At 49.2% G+C, this 19405-nt stretch overlaps 2 protein-coding genes and 1 non-coding gene across 5 annotated transcripts in view; 2 read left to right on the top strand and 1 right to left on the bottom strand.

Annotated features, from left to right (window-relative positions):
- Window positions 1–11602, top strand: part of SH2D3C (SH2 domain containing 3C) — a 39887-nt gene extending 28285 nt beyond the window's left edge. For both annotated transcript variants that reach the window (XM_060200217.1, XM_007528852.2), the window contains 7 exons: window positions 355–479; window positions 3603–4138; window positions 5259–5374; window positions 5845–6016; window positions 7185–7296; window positions 7616–7822; window positions 10997–11602. In XM_060200217.1, coding sequence (XP_060056200.1) covers window positions 355–479; window positions 3603–4138; window positions 5259–5374; window positions 5845–6016; window positions 7185–7296; window positions 7616–7822; window positions 10997–11172 — 1444 coding nt within the window. In that variant the 3' untranslated portion in view covers window positions 11173–11602. The remainder of the gene's footprint in view (window positions 1–354; window positions 480–3602; window positions 4139–5258; window positions 5375–5844; window positions 6017–7184; window positions 7297–7615; window positions 7823–10996) is intronic.
- LOC132541133 (small nucleolar RNA SNORA40) lies at window positions 10031–10157 on the bottom strand. Its single transcript, XR_009552306.1, has one exon. It is a non-coding gene; the product is annotated as a small nucleolar RNA SNORA40 (small nucleolar RNA).
- A 3656-nt stretch (window positions 11603–15258) lies between the features above and the next one.
- Window positions 15259–19327, top strand: TOR2A (torsin family 2 member A). 2 transcript variants are annotated; one of them, XM_007528849.3, is made up of 5 exons: window positions 15259–15470; window positions 16261–16526; window positions 17351–17526; window positions 18160–18287; window positions 18563–19327. In XM_007528849.3, exons 1-5 carry the CDS (start codon window positions 15314–15316, stop codon window positions 18805–18807), a joined length of 972 nt encoding a protein of 323 aa, XP_007528911.2. In that variant the 5' UTR covers window positions 15259–15313; the 3' UTR covers window positions 18808–19327. The 2 variants fall into 2 exon arrangements, with proteins under 2 accessions (XP_007528911.2, XP_060056198.1); XM_060200215.1 differs by lacking the exon at window positions 15259–15470 and adding an exon at window positions 15682–15911.
- Window positions 19328–19405: the final 78 nt, after the last annotated feature.

Raw genomic sequence — 19405 nt, 5'->3', positions numbered from 1 at the left:
TGCAAGCTGTGTGTGCTGAGCCATCAGCAGCAAGGGAGACCAGGCTAATGGGCCCCCACCCTTCAGGCTACCCTCTCTTTAGCTTCTCCATGTGGAAAGCAAAGATCTCAGAAAAGAAGGCTGTTCTATGTTATATAACGCAATGCAGACTGGGAGCTAAGTCCTTCCTCCTCTGAGCTTCAGCTTTGGTATCTGTCAGTGAGAATGTTGAACTTGAACTTTTCCATGCCTTTTCTACCTCTGAAACTCAGCAGATTGAGAATGGAGTAGATATGGCCTACATTATTAAGGTCTTGGGCTGTCCAAGGACCCTGACCTCTGAGCTCTCTGCTAATGAATGTGTCTCTTCCACAGCGCATCACTGCCCCACCCCCGGGAATCCATCCGCAACTGTGCTCTCAGTATGGATCAGATCCCAGACTTGCACTCACCTATGACCCCCATCTCTGAGAGTCCCAGCTCCCCTGCCTACAGCACTGGTATGCCCAGCAGAAGGGGTAGGAGCATGTGGGAACATCTGGTGGGAATGACTTTTGTGTCACTGAGAATGACTTCTGTTGCACTATATAATTGCATGCATTTCTACATTTTTTTTTTTTCTGAGATTCATGCCTTGCAAGAGCTGACACTACAAACCTGCCGATGGGGCTGTTGATGTAAACTTATCAAACAAACTCGTGCTTGTTTGCGTGTTCATTCAGCGGTGATGTATTGGGCCCCTAGCAGGTATCAGGCCCTATGCAGGCAGTAGTTTCCAGTGCCTTCTCCTGAATGCAGAGAAGGCTGCTGAAGGCTCACTCTGCTATCATTCCTGGTTCAAATGCTGTTAGGTGTACCAGTGCAGCAATGCGTGGCCCTCACTAGCTATGCATAACCATCTGGAAGGTAGTCTTCCCAGACCTGCATTGGCTGGAACTTAATGTATCTCTAATTCCAAATGATCACCTCAAAGTAGGTTGGTCATGCTGTGCATTTTCCTCTTCACAAGACTTCAACATTTTCAAAGATTTGTTTATTTAATTAGCAAAAGAGAAAGGGACAAAGTTCTACCATTTGGAATGTAGGGATCAAACCCAGGACCTCACACACGCAAGTTCAACATCCCACCAACCAAGCCACCTCCCCAGCCACTAAATAGAGTTAATTTCTCAGAGCACTTTTAGAATCACAACAGAAAGTACCCACCCCTGCATTTTTTTTTTTCAATACAAAGAAAATTTCAGTTGCCGAAAATCACTGCTAGTTCGTTTTGGTTTTTTTTTAATTTATTTCTTTATTGGGGAATTAATGTTTTACATTCAACAGTAAATACAATAGTTTGTACATGCATAACATTCCCCAATTTCCCATTTAACAATACAACCCCCACTATGTCATTTATCATCTTTCATGGACCTGTATTCTCCCCACCCACCCACCCCAGAGTCTTTTACTTTGGTGCGATATGCCAATTCCATTTCAGGTTCTAATTGTGTTTTCATTTCTGATCTTGTTTTTAAACTTCTGCCTGAGAGTGAGATCACCCCATATTCATCCTTCTGTTTCTGACTTATTTCACTTAACATGAATTTTTCAAGGTCCATCCAAGATCGGCTGAAAACGGTGAAGTCACCATTTTTTATAGCTGAGTAGTATTCCATTGTGTTCCATAGACCACAACTTGCTCAGCCACTCATCTGTTGTTGAACACCTGGGTTGCTTCCAGGTTTTGGCTATTACAAATTGTGCTGCCAAGAACATATGTGTACTCAGATCTTTTTGGATGGGTGTGTTGGGTTCCTTACGATATATCCCCAGGAGAGGAATCGCAGGATCATGCCTTTGTTATTTTTTTATTGTTATTGATGTTGTCATTTTTGGATAGGACAGAGAGAAATGGAGCGAGGAGGGGAAGACAGAGAGGGGGAGAGAAAGACAGACACCTGCCGACCTGCTTCACCACCTGTGAAGCGACTCCCCTGCAGGTGGGGAGCCAGGGGCTCAAACAGGGATCTTCGAGCCAGTCTTTGCACTTTGTGCCACCTGCGCTTAACCTGTTTCTGGTAGTTCATTTCTGGTGGGAAAAGAAAAGTCTTCAGCAAGCCACTTTGCATCTTGTTCACATGGCAGGCAACGTGAGCAGTGAGACGGGCAGCCTAGAAGTCCCTCTTTTGCAAAGTGCTCTGTTGCTGGGTGGGGTGGGGCGGCTATCACACATTCTTCCTAAATACATGACTGCCAATGGGTCATAACTACAAACTTGGCCTTCAAGTCAGTCTCCTCAATGTGAAAGTTAAAAATCTCTGGTTAGGGCTCTGGAGATAGTATAATGGTATAATGGTTATGCAAAAATATTTTCATGCCTGATGCACCAAAGGTCCCAGGTTCAATCCCCAGCATCCAGCACCACTATAAGCCAGAGCTGGGCAGTTCTCTGGTAATTAAATATATTTTGGTCAGAAGTTATTCACTGTATTTTTTTTTATGATTTCTAAGGAATGTGACATTGGAAAGGACCCAAGTGTCATGACACCTGGTTCATTTTACTTATTTTTAATGATAGAGAAGGACAGAGAGATGGATACACAGAGAGATCAGAGCATTGCTCAACTCTGGTTTGTGATGGTGATGGGGATTGAACCCAGGACCTTAGAAGCTCAGGCATGAAAGTCTAGTTCATAATCACTATCTCCCCAGCCCTGACAGCTGGTTTTATTTATTTACTTACCAGAGTTCTGATTTATGGGGATTGAATTTGGAACCTCAGAGCCCCAGGCCTAAGAGTCTGTGTGCATAACCATTATGCTATCTCCCCCACCCATGAAAGTTGTTAAGCTATCTCCCCAGCCCTGATACCTGTTTTTATTTATTTAATTTTTATTTAGATGCAGGGAGACACACACAGAGAAACACTAGAGCACTGCTGGCTTATGGTAGTGCAGGGGATTGAACCTGGGACTTTGGAGCCTCAGGCATGAGAGTCTCTTTGCATAACCATTATGCTATCTCCCCCACCCAATACCTGCTTTTAAATCCCAGATCTTCCACTTACTGGCTGGGTGACTGGCCAGGTGGTCAGTCAACTCTCTAAGCCTAAATTTTTTTCATTTGTAGAATAAGGATCATAAAAGTACTTACTTTACAGCATGTTGAGAGAGTAAGTGGATTAAGGTACAAACAAGGATCTCGCAGGCAGTAAGAGCTCCATAAACATCACCTCTAATTTGGGATGATGGTTTTACTGTTGTTGACTGGTATATCTCCAGCATGCCATGCACACAATAAATCATTATTACTAATTCATTGAGAAAATAATTCCACATGACACAATGAACTCCAGTAAGCGCTTAGCTTCCCTGCATTGCTAAAAGCTCCTCCAAGTGCCTTAGTGGTTTCCCAAGGCCACAGCAGTCTCAGGCCAGTGCATTACAAATTCCTGGGATCCAGGTGGCTTCAGAGGGTCATGAAGGGCTGGTCAGATTCTACTGGGCCTGGCCTGGCTGTCTGGAGGTAGGGCCATTGCTCTGTAAGGGTGGCTGGAACCTGTGCTTTGGGCTGCAGCTGGGGGAGGCTCCCAGAGTGGGAGCTCCAATAACCAGTCTTTTCCCTCCATTTCCCTGCAGTGACCCGTGTCCATGCTGCCCCCGCTGTCCCCTCAGCCACAGCACTGCCTGTCTCTCCTGTCACTCGCCGCTCCAGTGAGCCCCAGCTGTGTCCTGGAAGTGCCCCAAAGCTCCCTGGGGAATTGGACAAGGTCTCTTATACCAGCCCCTCCCACACCCTCTGCAACGCTTCCCCATCACCTTCGCTCAGCAGCTACAGTGATCCAGACTCAGGCCATTACTGCCAGCTCCAGCCTCCTGTCCGTGGCAGCCGTGAGTGGTCGGCATCTGAGGCCTCCAGCCAACAGACCCGGAGTTATGGGGAGAGACTAAAGGAACTGTCAGAAAGTGGGGCCTCAGAAGGAGACTGGGGCAGAGCCTTCACAGCCCCCATTGTGGAAGCCACCTCTTCCTTCAACCCAGCCACCTTTCAGTCCCTGCTGATCCCCAAGGATAACCGTCCCCTGGAGGTGGGGCTCCTGCGCAAGGTCAAGGAGCTGCTGGCAGAGGTGGATGCCCGGACACTGGCCCGACACGTCACCAAGGTTGACTGCTTGGTAGGTGCTGGGGCAGGGGCAGCACCTCTATCCTCTCATTTAGGGGGTCCAGAGTGAATCTCTGAACTCTAATCCTCCCCCCAATTCAGTGAATGAGCCTGGACTTTGGCTGTTTGTCCTTCATTTTCTGTAGAACTCTGAGTTAACCGTGTTACCTTTTTGCATGTCTCTGTGTTCCCCTATTTGAAAAGCAAGATATTCTTTTTAATTATTTACTTTAATTAATATTTATTTTATTTGACACAGAGAGAAATTGATGGTGGGGAGATAGGGAGAAAGACACCTATAACACTGCTTCACTGCTAGTGAAGCTTCTCTGCTATAAGTGGGGACCAGGGACTTGAACCCAGGTCCTTATGCAATGATAATGTAGGATCAACCTGGTACACCACTGCCCAACTGTCAGTTTGGCACTGAAACTTTGCAGTCTGCAAACCCAGTGGTGTCTGACTTCCCTGGAGTGCTTTTTTTTTTTTTTTCCTTTTAATCCTAGAGAAAGGCTGGTTTTGGAATCTAAGACTTGACTCTTTCCTCTGCGCCCCCTGGTGGACAAAGTCAGCAAAAATCATTACCTGATAAATGAACCCTTGTTCTGGTTTCTTTGCTCTGAATGAATCTTGGACAATCTAAGGGGCTGGGCATTCTCTGTGCTTCACCTTTCCCATTCTGGCACTTGGGAGGACAGTTATTACTTAGTCTTGCTGGTTTCCAAGCTCAGGGATCAAGAACAGGGTGCAGAAAGGTTCTGTGAAGAGCACAAGGCATGATGGAATGATCCTGGGTTCTTGGCTCAGTGTGACTGGGCTGGTTCTTTCTTCCTCTTGGAGCTCAGACTTGCCTTCTGGAATAAGTGTGTCCTGGTCCATAATCTTAACAAAATATTTAACATGTCAGGCACCTCTGGGCAAGTTCCCACTCACTCACACAGAACCCCTCCCCATTTCACAGACGGGAAAAACAAGGCCCATTCACTCCATGATCAGAGGTATTATCTGTAAAGATGAAATTCAAACCCAACCTCTCACAGGCAGGCTGCCCTCCCAGATAAAGCCCTCTGACTCCCAGAAGACTTGAACCAGCCACGGCAGGAAATTAATCAGCCCTCGGGGCGTCCTTGCAGGTTGCTAGGATACTGGGCGTTACCAAGGAGATGCAGACCCTAATGGGAGTCCGCTGGGGCATGGAGCTGCTCACCCTCCCCCATGGCCGGCAGCTACGACTAGACCTGCTGGAAAGGTGAGGCAAGCATTGGCACCTGGGGATACGCAGGAAAACCCCAGAGCTCCCGCACCACCCCCCACCCCCTTTTGCTGTGACCGGTTGGCCAAACAGTCTCTCAGCCCAGGCTCCCAGGAGTGCTGACCACTCCCCCTCGTCATCGACCAATTGCAATTCTTGGTTATCTAGTTCCCAGCCCACCGAGTTTGCCAAAGACTGAACCCTGTATCTCAGAATTCACCTTCTGCGTCCTCTACAGTCCATGCCGAGCTGCTCACACCATCTCTGACTTCCTTCTCTTCTTGATTACAAAATCGCTCTGCCGGTGAATCCCACCGACCAAGCTGCTCAGCTGTGCTCTCTGGAGACTCTGGCTCCGCCCCTGACGTACATTGGCCAATCAGGAGCACCCAGTCTATCTTTCCCTCACTCCGCCCCTCCCACTTTGGGCTCCTCGGTCCGCCCCTCTGACTTGGTCCCGCCCACAGGTTCCACACCATGTCCATCATGCTGGCTGTGGACATCCTGGGCTGCACAGGCTCTGCGGAGGAGCGGGCAGCACTTCTGCACAAGACCATCCAGCTGGCGGCTGAGCTCCGTGGGACCATGGGCAACATGTTCAGCTTTGCTGCCGTCATGGGCGCCCTGGACATGGCCCAGGTATGGAGGGGCCCACTCGAGCCCGACATCAGGTAGTCTGTCTGGAAGCGCCATGGGATGCATTCCTTTGGGATGGCTGGATCTTTACTTAGGAAAGGCTTTGTGATTTTCCAGGCAGCGTTGGAAGACTGAGTTCTCTAAATGCTGACCTGTTCTGAGCCAAGTCTTTCCCCTTCTCTGGGCCTCAGTTTCCCACCTGCAAAACGAATGAGGAGCACTAGATGAATGACAGGGATACATATAAACTGCCTGTCTTTTAGCCAGCACACTAGGTTGAAACAGTTTCACGGGGTACTTTTATTGTACCCATTTTACTTAATGGAGAAATTAAGACAGGGTTGTACTTGCCAAAGTCCACCCAGAAGCTGAAAGAGTTGGCAATGGAACTAGGCCTGTTTAATCTCAGAGCCCAGCATTATTTACACTACACTTTCTCTCTACAGCGTAGTAAATAATAACCCCAGGGTCCCAATGGCAGAGGCCTGGGCTCCTAGCTCTGACACTTCTATTTGCAATGGCCTTGGGCAAGTCATTCCCCTCTCTGAGTCTTTGTTCCCTCATCTGACAGAGAGCCGATGGGTGGTGTTCAGGGTGGTATGGCCGTAGATGACTTCCCTCATCTGTAAGATGCTTTCCTGTGAGGTCTTTATGGGAGACATGTGAACAGTAGTCACCACTACTCCTGGCATATGCATGGTGATATCATATATATATATATATATATATCATATATATCATATATATAATTTATTTATTGGATAGAGGCAGACAAACATTGAGAGAGGAGGAGATAGAGAGAGGAAGAAAGAGAGAGACACCCTCTGCACTGCTTCACCACTTGTGAAGCTTTCCCCCTACAGGCCTTGAGCCTATGTAATGTGTGTGCTTAACCAGGTGTGCCACCACCCAAACCCCATCATTCTTTTTCTTTTTATTTACTTGTGAGGGAGAGGAAGAAAGAGAGAGAAAAATAATTAGAGCATCTCTCTGATACATTTGATGTCTGGGATCGAACTTGGGACCTCATACTTGAGAATCCAACACTTGATCCACCTCCCTGACTGATCATAACCATTCTTATCCTCCACCTGCGTGTTCACTTAGCAGGTTGACCTGTGGTTCCTGTGGGCCCTTCCCCAACTGGTCCCTCACTGTCTGTCCTCCTCAGATTGCCCGGTTGGAACAGACATGGATGACCCTGCGGCAGCGACACACAGAGGGTGCCATTCTCTATGAAAAGAAGCTCAAGCCATTTCTGAAGAGCCTTAATGAGGGCAAAGGTACTTTCCTCACCTTTGCTGTGTGGCCTTAGACAGGTTCTGACCCTCTTTGTGTGAGTCCTGATGAGAACATGGCAGAACTCGGTGCAAGCCATTGTGCTTGTGCTGACTGCTGATGCCTGACTGAGAAAGCCGCCTCCAGGTCTGGCCCTGGGCTGAGTCAAAGTTGGCCTGGGTTTGGCTGGAGGAATCTGAAAAGAAGAGTTTGTCCAGGGGGCCCTCTGGGGTCTCAGGCAGGCTCGTGCACCTCAGCTTCTGAGACCGTGTAGGCCGTGGGCCCTGCAGTGTCTCTAAGCACCCGCTGTCTCTCTCCCTGCAGAGGGCCCGCCACTGAGCAACACCACGTTTCCTCACGTGTTGCCACTCATCACGCTGCTGGAGTGTGACTCAGCACCAGCAGAGGGCCCCGAGCCCTGGGGCAGCACAGAGCATGGCGTGGAGGTGGTGCTGGCCCATCTGGAGGCTGCCCGCACGGTGGCCCATCACGGAGGCCTGTACCACACCAACGCTGAGGTCAAGCTTCAGGGTGAGTCACGCGACACACCTAGGACACGAGACAGTCACTGGTCCCCATCTCTCTTGCCCCATCTCCCCTGAGTCTACCTCAGTCATCAGTTCAGCAGGAAACTGATAGTGGCAAGTGCCCCCCTGGAAAGGGGGTAGTGTAGGGGGCAAAGATGATCCAAGGAGGATCAGAATTGAGTAGCTGAGCCTTGGTATTGTTATCTGTGAAGGGGGCTTTCTGACAGGTCTAATTTGCAGAGCAGTTTGCAAAGCTCTGAGACAGACCTGCCCTGCACAGTCTAGAACTCACTTTTGTGGAAGCAGAGAGAAAGTGGCCTCAGACAATTTTTACTGCTCTGGGCAGGATTTAACTTATGGACAAATCAGATATTACAGCTCAGCAAAAACAAGATGTAAAAAAAAAAAATCACACACACACACCTAATTACCCAGAGGAAAAGTCCTGTGAGCACTCTGGCTCATGTCTTCTCCACCTCTTTAACCTTTCCAAAATAACTCTAAACTTCCATTAACTTACAAAATATATATGCATTTCTTGAGCTGGGGGGATTTCAAAGTAGTTTCTCAACAGACTGGCATGCCTGAGCCACCTGAGGTTTCCAGGTTCAATTCTCAGAACCACCATATGCCAGAACTGAGCTGCTGCTAGTTTTTCTCATGAAAATAAATAGATAAATCTTAAAAATATATTCAAATACATATATGTATATATTATTAGGCAACCTAAGAGTGGAAAATGGATGAAATGGCAGATTCTCAAGCAAAAAATCCCGACTGTAATCCTTAGCATCTCATATGGCAGAGAGATGCCCAGATTCTCTCTCTCGATTTCTTTCTCTCTCTTTCCCTCCTCCCCCCTCCCTTATTATTAAATAAATACATGTGGAAAATATAGAAAAGTGGTCCAGAAGGTGGCACAGTGGATAAAACATTGGACTCTCAAGCTTGAGGTCCTGAGTTCAGTCCCTGGCAGCACATGTACCAGAGTGATGTCTGGTTCTTTCTCTTTCTCCTCCTTTCTCATTAATAATTTTTTTAAAGATTTTATTTATTTATGAGAAAGATAGGAGGAGAGAACCAGACATTGCTCTGGCACATGTGCTGCCGGGAATCTAACTTGGGACCTCATGCTTGAGAGTCCAAAGCTTTATCACTGGGCCACCTCCTGGACCACTCTCATTAATAAATTATATATATTAGGGGCCAGGCCTTTTTTTTTTTTCTTTTTTCTTTTTCTTTTTTCCTTGAACCTGGTTAAGCACACGTTACAGTGCACAAGAACCCAAGTTCAAGCCCCCGGTCCCCCCTGCAGGGGGAAAGCTTTACAAGTAGTGAAGCATGGCTGCAGTTGTTTCTCTGTCTCTTTCCCTCTCTCTTCCTCCCCTCTCAATTTCTCTCTGTCTCTATCCAATAATAAATAAATAAAAATTAAAAAAAAGAAAATTGTAGGGTGGAGGGTAGATAGCATAATGGTTATGCAAAGACACTGTCATACCTGATGTTCCAAAGTCCCAGGTTCAATCCCCCACACCACCATAAACCAGAGCTGAGCAATGCTCTGGTTTAAAAAAAGAAAGAAAAAGAACAAAAAGAAAGAAAGAAAGAAAATTGTATTTAAAAAGATAAAAATACAAGAAAATAAAAATCACCTCAAGACCCTCCCCCCATAGTCATTAGTATTTTATCTTTTTGTAATTATCTTTTGGTCATCACTGGAGCTTCACTGCTCCAGAGTAATGCTTTTAGATGAGATTGAGTGTGTTCAGGGTGGTATAACCATAGACTTTTTCAGATAGAGACAGACACAGAAACAGAGAGAAAGAGGGGCCAGGTGGTGGCGCACCTGGTTGAGCGCATGTATTACAATGCTCAAGGACCTGGGTTCAAGCCCCCTGTCCCCACCTGAGGGAGGAAAGCTTTACGAGTGGTGAAGAAGGGCTGCAGGTGTCTCTCTGTCTCACTCCCTCTCTATCACCCCCCTTCCTCTTGATTTCTGGCTGTCTCTATCCAATAAATAAAGATAATAAATTTTTAAAAAAACAAAGAAAAGAAAGAGAGAAAGAAAGACAACATGGCACTGAAGCTGCTCTCGGTGTGCTGGGGCTGGGCTCAGACCTGGACTGTGCCACTGACAAAGCAAGTGCACTGTCCAAGTGAGCTGCCTTTCGGGCCTGTCCTCCAATAATCCCCTTATTGATTTATCTTTAGCTATGTTCCTTCTAGGTATCAGAACTCATACTGAATAGTGTGTTCTGGGTTGCAAAAGAGGAGTTAGTCTTTGCACTTGTCTAATAAAGGCTTTGTCCACTAATTAAACAAAAACAAGCACAGGTGCTATCTTCTAATCATTAAAATAAATAAATAAGTAAAACTATCTCTTTGAAAAAAAAAAAAAGAATCTCTTTGTGGCCTGGGAGGTGGCATAGTGGTAGCAAGTTCAGTCCCTGGCATCACATGCCAGCATGCTGCTCTGATTCTCTCTCTCTCTCTCTCTTTTGTCCTCTCCTTTCCTTCCCTCTCCTCTCCTCTCTCTCATTAATAAATAATAAAGGGAGTCAGGCAGTAGCGCAGCGGGTTAAGCGCTGTGGCACAAAGCTCAAGGACCGACGTAAGGATCCCGGTTTGAGCCCCCGGCTCCCCACCTTCAGGAGAGTCGCTTCACAGGTGGTGAAACAGGTCTGCAGGTGTCTGTCTTTCTTTCCCCCCTTTGTCTTCCCCTCCTCTCTCCATTTCTCTCTCCTAACAACGACGACATCAATAACAACTACAACAATAAAACAACAAGGACAACAAAAGGGAATAAATAAATAAATAAATAATAAAAATAGAGGGGGACCCATGTTCAAGCCCCGTATTCAAGCAAGAGGAGAAACTCCACAAGTGGTGAAGTAGCGCTGCGAGTGTCTCTCTCTTTCCTTCTCTCTCCCCCTTCTCTCTTCATTTCTGAGTCCAGCCTATAAATAAATAAAAAATAATTAACAAAAAATTATTAGACACTATATTATGCAGGTATAAGGACAAATACTAGGTTCATGAACAAACCTTGTAAGGTCATAGGCAGGACCAGGAGATTTGGTGACTGGATGGACAGGAGATTTGGTGACTGGATGGACAGGAGGACCAGGAGATTTGGTGACTGGATGGTGGTCCCTGACCTCTGTGCCCTACCCTACAGGATTCCAGGCCCGGCCGGAGCTCTTGGAAGTGTTCAGCACCGAGTTCCAGATGCGCTTGCTCTGGGGCAGCCAGGGCGCCAGCAACAGCCAGGTCCGGCGCTATGAGAAGTTTGACAAGGTCCTCACGGCCTTGTCCCACAAGTTGGAGCCTGCTGTTCATTCCAGTGAGCTGTGACCCTCTGAGGTCACTGGCCCCTGCAATCACAGGTAGCACTGCGGACAGCCGGGTACAGAGCTCTTCCCAGAGCACCCCAAGGACACTGTGATGAGCCCAAGAATGTTCTGTGTTCAAATCCAGGATCTCCCTTGCGCCTTCTAAATCCAGTGTAGGCTCTGGGCTCCATCCCACTGGCTACACATCCACCAAGTCTCCACCTAGGATGAACTGGAGCCCTGTTCCTGCTTCCAGTGTCTGCTTTCTCTCCTTGCTGCTCTGCCCTATGTGGAAGCCACAGAAGGTTTCTCCAGCCTCCTCAGGCTTTTCTAGGCATCATTCCCCACCCACACCAAGGCCTCCATCTGGCTGTAAATAAGTCTGTCTGTTCTGTAAATAGATGTACAGAAGCCATGTTCTTTCTTTCATATAATAAACTTTTATGACTCTTTCTCTGGTCTCTTGTGGGGGTGGGGGTGGCTAAAGTGGACAGAAACATTTTTTTTTTTTGGTCCAGGTGAAAGACAAATTTGTTCAACAGATAACTTCTTTAATCTTTGGAACATTCCAGACTGTAACAAAAGCTAGAGTTGCAGCCACTAGGAAAGCCTGCTCCCTGTCCTGGGGCAGCTGACAGATCACTGGGGGAGGGAAGGGAAGCATCCAGTTCCAAACAGTGGGAGATGTGCTCCCACTTTCCTGCCCTTGGAAGCCACAGTAAAGGTTCCAACAAATGTACATGGGGTGAAGGGATTTTTGAAATCTAGGATTCCTGTGCTGCCCCCCCACCCCCACTCACCCCAAGCCAAGAGCTAGAAGGAGAAGGGACTTTTCCTAGGTCACAGCAGTAGCATGAGAAAGGCTAGAAACTGCATGCCCTGGCCTGGAGTCCTTTTATTTCTTTTCTCTCCTCGATAGTGGTGGTAACTACTAATCTCTTAGGGCTTTGAAATGTGAGTGCAGAAATCATGTGGTGGTGGGGGGAGCAGGGTATGGAGCAGTAAGGGAGGGAATCTGAGGAGGGCCAGAAAGGTCATTGTGTCCGTCCCATGGGTGGGAGAAATAGACAATTGGGTCAGTACCATTCCATGCCAGGAGGGAGACTTGGGGAGTTTACTAAATAGGAAACATTTGGAGTCTTTTGTTTCTGAGTCCTTTGGATAACAGTGCACTAGATATTTGCCAAGCTTGGATTTAGTTCTGTTGTTTACTAGCTGGGTGACCTTAGATAAGAGGTTTAACCCGCTGGTCTCAACTTCCTCCCAATAATATCCGGACACTCCTATGGGGACAATAACATGACAGATCTCTTGGATTGATATTAAAGTTCTTAATAGCATAGCAACTGCTGGCTAAGGAGCCACTATGTTTCAGATAACACAGATATTATCAAGCACTTGAAATGTACCTTAACCTTGTTGAAATATCACCACCTCTGTGTGACACACATACTGTTATATTATAAAAATAGGGGCTGGGGCCAGGTGGCTGTGCATCTGGTTATGTACACACTTAATCATGGGCAAGGACCCAGGTTCAAGCCCCTAATCCCTACCTGCAGTGTGTGTAGGGAGAAGCTTCACAAACAGTGTCTGTCTTTCTTTCTCCTCCTCTATCTCCCCATCTCCTCTCAATTTTTTTCTGTCCTATAAAAAGAAAAGAAAAGAAGAAAAAGGAGGGAGGGGAGGAAAAAGTTGCCACCAGCAGTGATGGGCTCATCACTGGATTCAAACACCGAGCCCTAGGGATTACTCTGGTGGGGGAAAAAAAAGTGTAAGGGGGCAGTAGTGAACTCAGTTAAGCACACATGTTATGTGCAAGGACCCAGGTTCAAGTCCCCAGTACCCACCTGCAGGGGGGGAAGCTTCATGAGCAGTGAAACAGTGCTGCAGGTATCTCTAAATCTCTATCTCCTCCTTCCACCTCAGTTTCTCTCTATCCAATAAATAAATGAATAAACAAATATGCCTTTAAAAATCAGAGTCCAAGACCGGCATACCGGTTCGAGGCCCCGGCTCCCCACCTGCAGGGGAGTTGCTTCATAGGCAGTGAAGCAGGTCTGCAGGTGTCTGTCTTTCTCTCCCCCTCTCTGTCTTCCCCTCCTCTCTCCATTTCTCTCTGTCCTATCTGACAATGACAACAACAAGAATAACTACAACAATAAAACAAGGGCAACAAAAAGGGAATAAATATTAAAAAAAATTTTTTAAATCAGAGTCCATGTTCATCAGATAAGCAATTACAGAAGCCATGCTCCCAGAGACATAAAGAATAGGAAAGCTATCAGTGGAGGGGATGGGATACAGAGTTCTGGTGGCAGGAATTGTGTGGCGTTATACCCCTCTTACCTATGGTTTTGTCAATGTTTCCTTTTTATAGAGAAAAAATTTTTTAAAAAATCAAAAAGAGGGGGTCGAACAACAGTACAGTGGGTTAGTGCACATGGCACTAAGCACAAGGACTGGTGTAATGATCCCAGTTCGAGCCCCCGGCTCCCCACCTGCGGTGGTAGGGTGAAGCAGGTCTGCAGGTGTCTTTCTCTCCCCACCTCTGTCTTCCCCTCCTCTCTCGACTTCTTTCTGTCCTATCCAATAACAACGACAGCAATAGTAACAATAACAACGATAAACAACAAGGGCAACAAAAGGGAAAAAATAGCTTCCAGGAGCACTGGATTGATAGTGCAGGCACTGAACCCCAGCGATAAGCCTGTAGGCAAAAAAAAAAAAAAAAAAGAAGAAGAAGAAGAATGAAAGAAAGAAAGAAAATCAAAAAGAAAAAGAAACAGGCGGTAGCGCAGTGGGTTAAGCGCAAGGACGAGTCCGGCTCCCCACCTGCAGGGGAGTCGCTTCACAGGTGGTGAAGCAGGGCTGCAGGTGTCTCTCTGTCTCTCTTCCTCTCTATCTCCCCCTTCTCTCTCAATTTCTCTCTGTCTCTATCCAATAAAAAATGAATAAAGTTAAAAAAAAATTAACAGACCTTTAAAAAAAGAAGAAGAAACAAAGGCCAGGGTGGAGCCAAGATGACTACATAGAAGGGTCTATTTTCCTTTGTCTGCTCTTACCCGCCCCCGTCATGACAATAAAGTCATAACATGCATGGGAGATCACACATGGAAATGGACTTGGATCTCAAACCAGGTTCCATAGCCAGGATGAGTTCAAGCACAAGAATTAACCTTGAGCAGTTTTTCAGAAGAAATGGAAGAAAGTCTGTCAGGCAAAGGAGCATTCGATGAAGCAAGCTAAGGATATTCGCCTCACAGTGGCCTCCAATTACTATAGAGTGCAAAAAACCAAGGCACCTCACAGTAATGACACATTAATGGTGTTCACCTTCTTCTTCTAGCGTTTGCCCTTCTTCCGTAGCCAGTTAATGGCTTTGAAAGTGACTGGGATCCATGTGGATTCAGTCGGCTAGGAAGGATCTTCAGTTTCCCCAATGAATGGGGATGCACCACGGGAAGGTCGATCCAATGCATCCCATGGTGTTCACCAAAAGCTATTAGTGAAACCTCTTGTGCCACAGAAAAGAAAGGGGGCCTGGAAAAGTCACTTTACAAATTCTGTAGTATCTGTTTTTAAATTAATTTCATTGAGATAGCTTTACATGAGAGAAAGAATAGCATCACTCGGGTGCATGCCACACCTGGGCAGCTCTGAACATCAGCCAGGAGCAGAGTCTGGGCGCCCCGCCTCCCCGCTCCCCCTAACCGTGACGGTTCTCACCGCTTGCAACAGAGAGCAATCTAGAAGGCTGCCTGGTGGAGGCGCTGCCCAGCTGAGTCAGGCCTGATAACTCTAGCAACAAGAGACTGACCAACCCCTGCTCTACCAGCTGAACTATCTCCCCGGTAACCAAACAAGTTTCTGTTACACATGTTAACTCCCCCTTTGAAGTCATAATGCTTTCTTATTCTTTCGGAACTGCTCCTGTGGTCCCTTAGTTACTGTGGCCATGGAAACGAGACCTGCAGCCCAGGCTTGGACGGTTCGCGGGCTCCCCCTAGAGGCCACTTGAGTGCCTGCGGCTGGATGACAGGGCGGGCCAGAGGGGTGCCGGGAGTTGTAGGCCACGGGCTGCCGCAGAGCGATGTACGCCGGGAGTTGTAGTTCTCGGAGAGGCAGTTGGCAGTCCCAGACCGAACTCGGGCCTGTAGCGGATGGCGGCGGCGACGCGAGGCCGCCGGCACTGGGGCTCTCTCCTCGGGCTGCTGGGGCTGGTCTCGGCCGCAGTCGCGGCCGCCCCCTGGGACATGACTTCTTTGCGATGCAACTTCGGCGCCTTCTGCGAATGTGACTTCCGGCCCGACTTGCAGGGTGAGGAACCTCGGGAGCTCGGAGCTAAGGGCCCCACGGACCCGCGAGCCCCCGGGCCCCGGGGTTGCGTGTGGGGACCGGACCCCAAGGGTAGAGAGGTGGGCGGGACCCCAGACTTCCGGACGGCCGGGACCGGAAGTGGACGTGGAGAGGGGGCACCCTGAGAGCCTGGGGTGGGGGGCTTGGGACAGGGGCTTGGGAGTTGGGGGATGCCTGCCTGGAGTCCAGGCAGAGTCCTGCCTGCTGGGGGTTTCTCGTAGTTGGGCCTCGGGGGTTGCTTGGCTTAGGTGCCTGCGGACTGGCGCCCTGGGGGAAGCCGGCGTTGGTGGTGATGCCCTGGAGCCCGGGGCCGACGCGGTGACAGCTCGCACCCACCTGGGGCTGGGCGCCATCCCGACGACCGCCTGGTGGGGGCGCAGCGGAGCCGAGTCAGGCCTGCAGGTGATTCCTGCAACTGGAGTCCTCACTCGCTTTCCACCGAATTTTGTAAAAATATTCTGGAGGAGGGGTCTGGGCGGTAGCACAGCGGGTTAAGCGCATGTGGTGCAAAGCGCAAGGACCGGCGTAAGGATCCCTGTTCCAGCTCCCGGCTCAAAAAGCAGGGCTGTAAGTGTCTCTGTCTCTTCCTCTCTATCTCCCCCTGCCCTCTCAATTTCTCTAAATAAATAAATATTCCAGCACATAGTGTGTTAGGAATCCCTAAAATGAAACACGTTCATACCTGACTCTTGATCCACATCATTGGTGGAAGATGTGCCCAGCTTTGACCGTGTCCTTCTTGTGGCCCTAGGTCTGGAGTGTGACCTGGCTCAGCACCTGGCGGGCCAGCATTTGGCCAGGGCGCTGGTGGTGAAGGCATTGAAGGCCTTCGTGAAGGACCCGACCCCCAGCAAGCCGCTGGTCCTCTCCCTGCATGGCGGGAAGGGCACTGGCAAGTCCTACCTCAGCTCCCTGCTAGCTCACTACCTCTTCCGGGGTGGCCTCCACAGCCCCCACGTGCACCATTTCTCCCCTGGCATCCACTTCTCTCACCCCAACCAAATGGAGTGCTACAAGGTAGGGGTGTGTGTGTGTGTGTGTGTGTGTGTGTGTGTGTGTGTGTGTGTGTGTGTTGGACTCGGGGGTGTCAGATGCTGGGGAGCCCAGAGAGGAGTCATTTGCTATAGGACACACAGCCAGAGCCTCAGCCCTCCCCTGTGCTGAGCAGAGTCAGCTCCCCACAGGAGCGCTCCAGCCGCAGCCTCTGAGCAGCAGAAGTGCTACCTCCCTACCAGGGTTGTTGTGAAGAAGGTGGGAGTGTCATTTATTGAGTGTTTATATTTGCCAGGCAGTCTGTGTCATCTTTTTTCTTTAAAGCATTGAGTCTAAGTCTGTAGCTCAAAGCAAATACTAGGTTAACAGTATTAGCTCTTACTTCCATTTATTGACTAGAGCACTGGTCAACTCTAGCTTCTGGAGGTGCTGGAGATTGAACCTGGAGCCTTTGGTGCCTCAGGCATAAAGGTCATTTGCATAACCACCATGCTGTCTATCCAGTCCTTATTATTGTTATTTTTGTTGTTGCTTGCTACGTACTTCCCAGGCCGACCTGTTTCAGTTGTCAGCACTGTTGGGAAAGTTCAGGGAACTGGAAGTAGCTGTCCCCTTTTCCCCTTTTATAGAAAGGGGCAGGCCTGGGTTTGAGTCCTTGTCCTCCTGCTCTCTTGTTGTGTGACCTTGGACAACTCTCTGCCCCTCTCTGGGCCACCGGTAATTGACAAGTGCTCTCTGGGACATCAGCTTTTCCTGGGAAGGGGGTTGTTATCTCTGGCCTTGGGAAGAAGTTTGTGGTTAGGGAAGCATCTCCAGTCCTGCTTCGAATTCCTGCCTCTTCCCTGCAGAAGGATCTTAAGAACTGGGTCCAGGGAAACCTCACTGCCTGTGGCCGCTCCCTTTTCCTCTTCGATGAGATGGACGAGCTGGCCCCAGGCCTGATGGAGGTTTTGCGACCTTTCCTGGGCTCCTCCTGGGTTGTGTACGGGACCAACTATCGCAAAGCCATCTTCATCTTCATCAGGTGGGGTTCGGCTTTGCAGCAGACACAATGCGGGGACAACGGGTCATGGGCTGTGGTCCTAGAGCAGGAACCCCTCCCCCTTTGCCCACGGGACCTTCCCACATCTCATACCCTCAGGGATGACACTGTCACTCACAGCAGTGATTTCCCCACTGTTCTGGGCTCCTTTTCTTTAATTCTCACTGTTTCTTTGTAGAAGCCTTGCCCAGTCAAGATTTTTTTCCCTCTTTTGTGACCAGGAGGTCATAGACTCAGGAGAAATAGAAATAGATCTGAGTCCCTCCTGTTAACATACGCAAATGGCTCCATCTCTCTGACCTCCTCTCTCGGTCCCATCTTCCTTTTGTGAACACCCATCCTCCAAGAGGCTAGGCTGGGAGAAGGAAAGTCAGTGAAGGAACCCCCAGAAGTTTATAATGCATCCCACCCATCAGTGAATATCCTGGGGTCATGGTTGTGGACAGAAGCTCCCAAGAGGGGAAGTGGTTCCCATGGAGCTTCTCCATGGGTTTGGCTCCTGCCCAACGAGGCTGAGTCCTCAGGCTTGGGCCATGTTAGGGGGCACATGGGAGGTGAGGGCCAGAGCCTGCCTCCCACAGTCTGAGTGTTGGCTGGGGTCTCTTGTGGTTTCAGCAACACCGGCAGTGAGCAGATCAACCAGGTGGCGGTGGAGGCCTGGCGCAGCCGAAGGGAGCGGGAGGAGATCCTCCCACAGCAGCTGGAGCCACTCATTTTCCAGGCTGTGCTTGACAACCCACACCGTGAGTTGGACTCAGGAGCCCCATCCTGTGGTGCCTTTGACAGGCCTGGGGCTTCACCCCCATACCCCTTGGGCTGGGCTCCCTGGGGTGGGCCAGGTTCTCCAGGGCTGAATGCAGGCTCAGCCCAGGCTTGGGTGCTCCTGACTATTCTACGGTCTCCCTGAGCCCTGTGCCTGGAAGGTGCCTGGGAAGACTGAGACCAGCACTACCCTTTGGGGCTGGGGGTCCTGCTCCTCAGGACACACAGACTCTTTCCCTTATTTTCTTCCCTGTAGATGGCTTCTGGAACTCGGGCATCATGGAAGAGCATCTCCTGGATGCCCTGGTGCCCTTCCTGCCACTCCAGCGGCACCATGTACGGCACTGTGTGTTCAATGAGCTGGCACAGCTGGGCCTGGAGCCCAGGGATGAGGTTGTCCAGGCTGTGCTGGACAGCACCACCTTCTTCCCTGAGGAAGAACAGCTCTTTTCCTCAAATGGCTGCAAGATGGTGGCTTCCCGGATTGCATTCTATCTCTGACACGGACACTCCAAGTGGCACCCCTGCCCTCCTCCACCTGACCGGGCCACCCTGGAGCTCCTGCCAGAGGGACCTTTGTCCCGAGCCTCCTGGAGAGTGGGACCAAGTGAAGAGGAGCTGGCCAGGCCATGGAACGGCAGGCCACAGCAGAGCCTGGCCTCCTGACTGGTTGTAAGGGCGCCTTGGCCTTTGCTTCCTTCCCCCAGAGAGCCACCTGGTCACCCCAGAGCCTAAATGAGTCTTGACTTTGCTCTCTAGCCTGAGCCTTCTTAAAATGTGAATTGTACCTTTGTAACTCAGGGACTGGCTCATGGCTGCCCCCTCTCTCCTCAGTCTGTTACCCATGCCCTTGCTCCATGCCACACCCCATGTCCCATCATCATCAAGCCATGTTGAAAATCCTCAGCCTCCGTGAATGGAGTTACTCAAGCTGCCACTTGGCCCTGGTTTTTAAAGTTTTTTTTTTTTATTTTATTTTGTAAAAGAAGAGAATAACAATAAACTTAGTCTCCAGATGAGAGCTCTTGGCTGATGCTTCTAAATGCTCTGGAAAGAAACTGCTTTGCCAAGGGGGGATAAAAATCTCGATTCCCCTGTG

This window comes from Erinaceus europaeus, chromosome 10 (genome assembly GCF_950295315.1).
Source record: "Erinaceus europaeus chromosome 10, mEriEur2.1, whole genome shotgun sequence".
NCBI classification, from domain to species: Eukaryota; Metazoa; Chordata; class Mammalia; order Eulipotyphla; family Erinaceidae; genus Erinaceus; species Erinaceus europaeus.
This window is presented reverse-complemented; position numbering and strand designations above follow the sequence as displayed.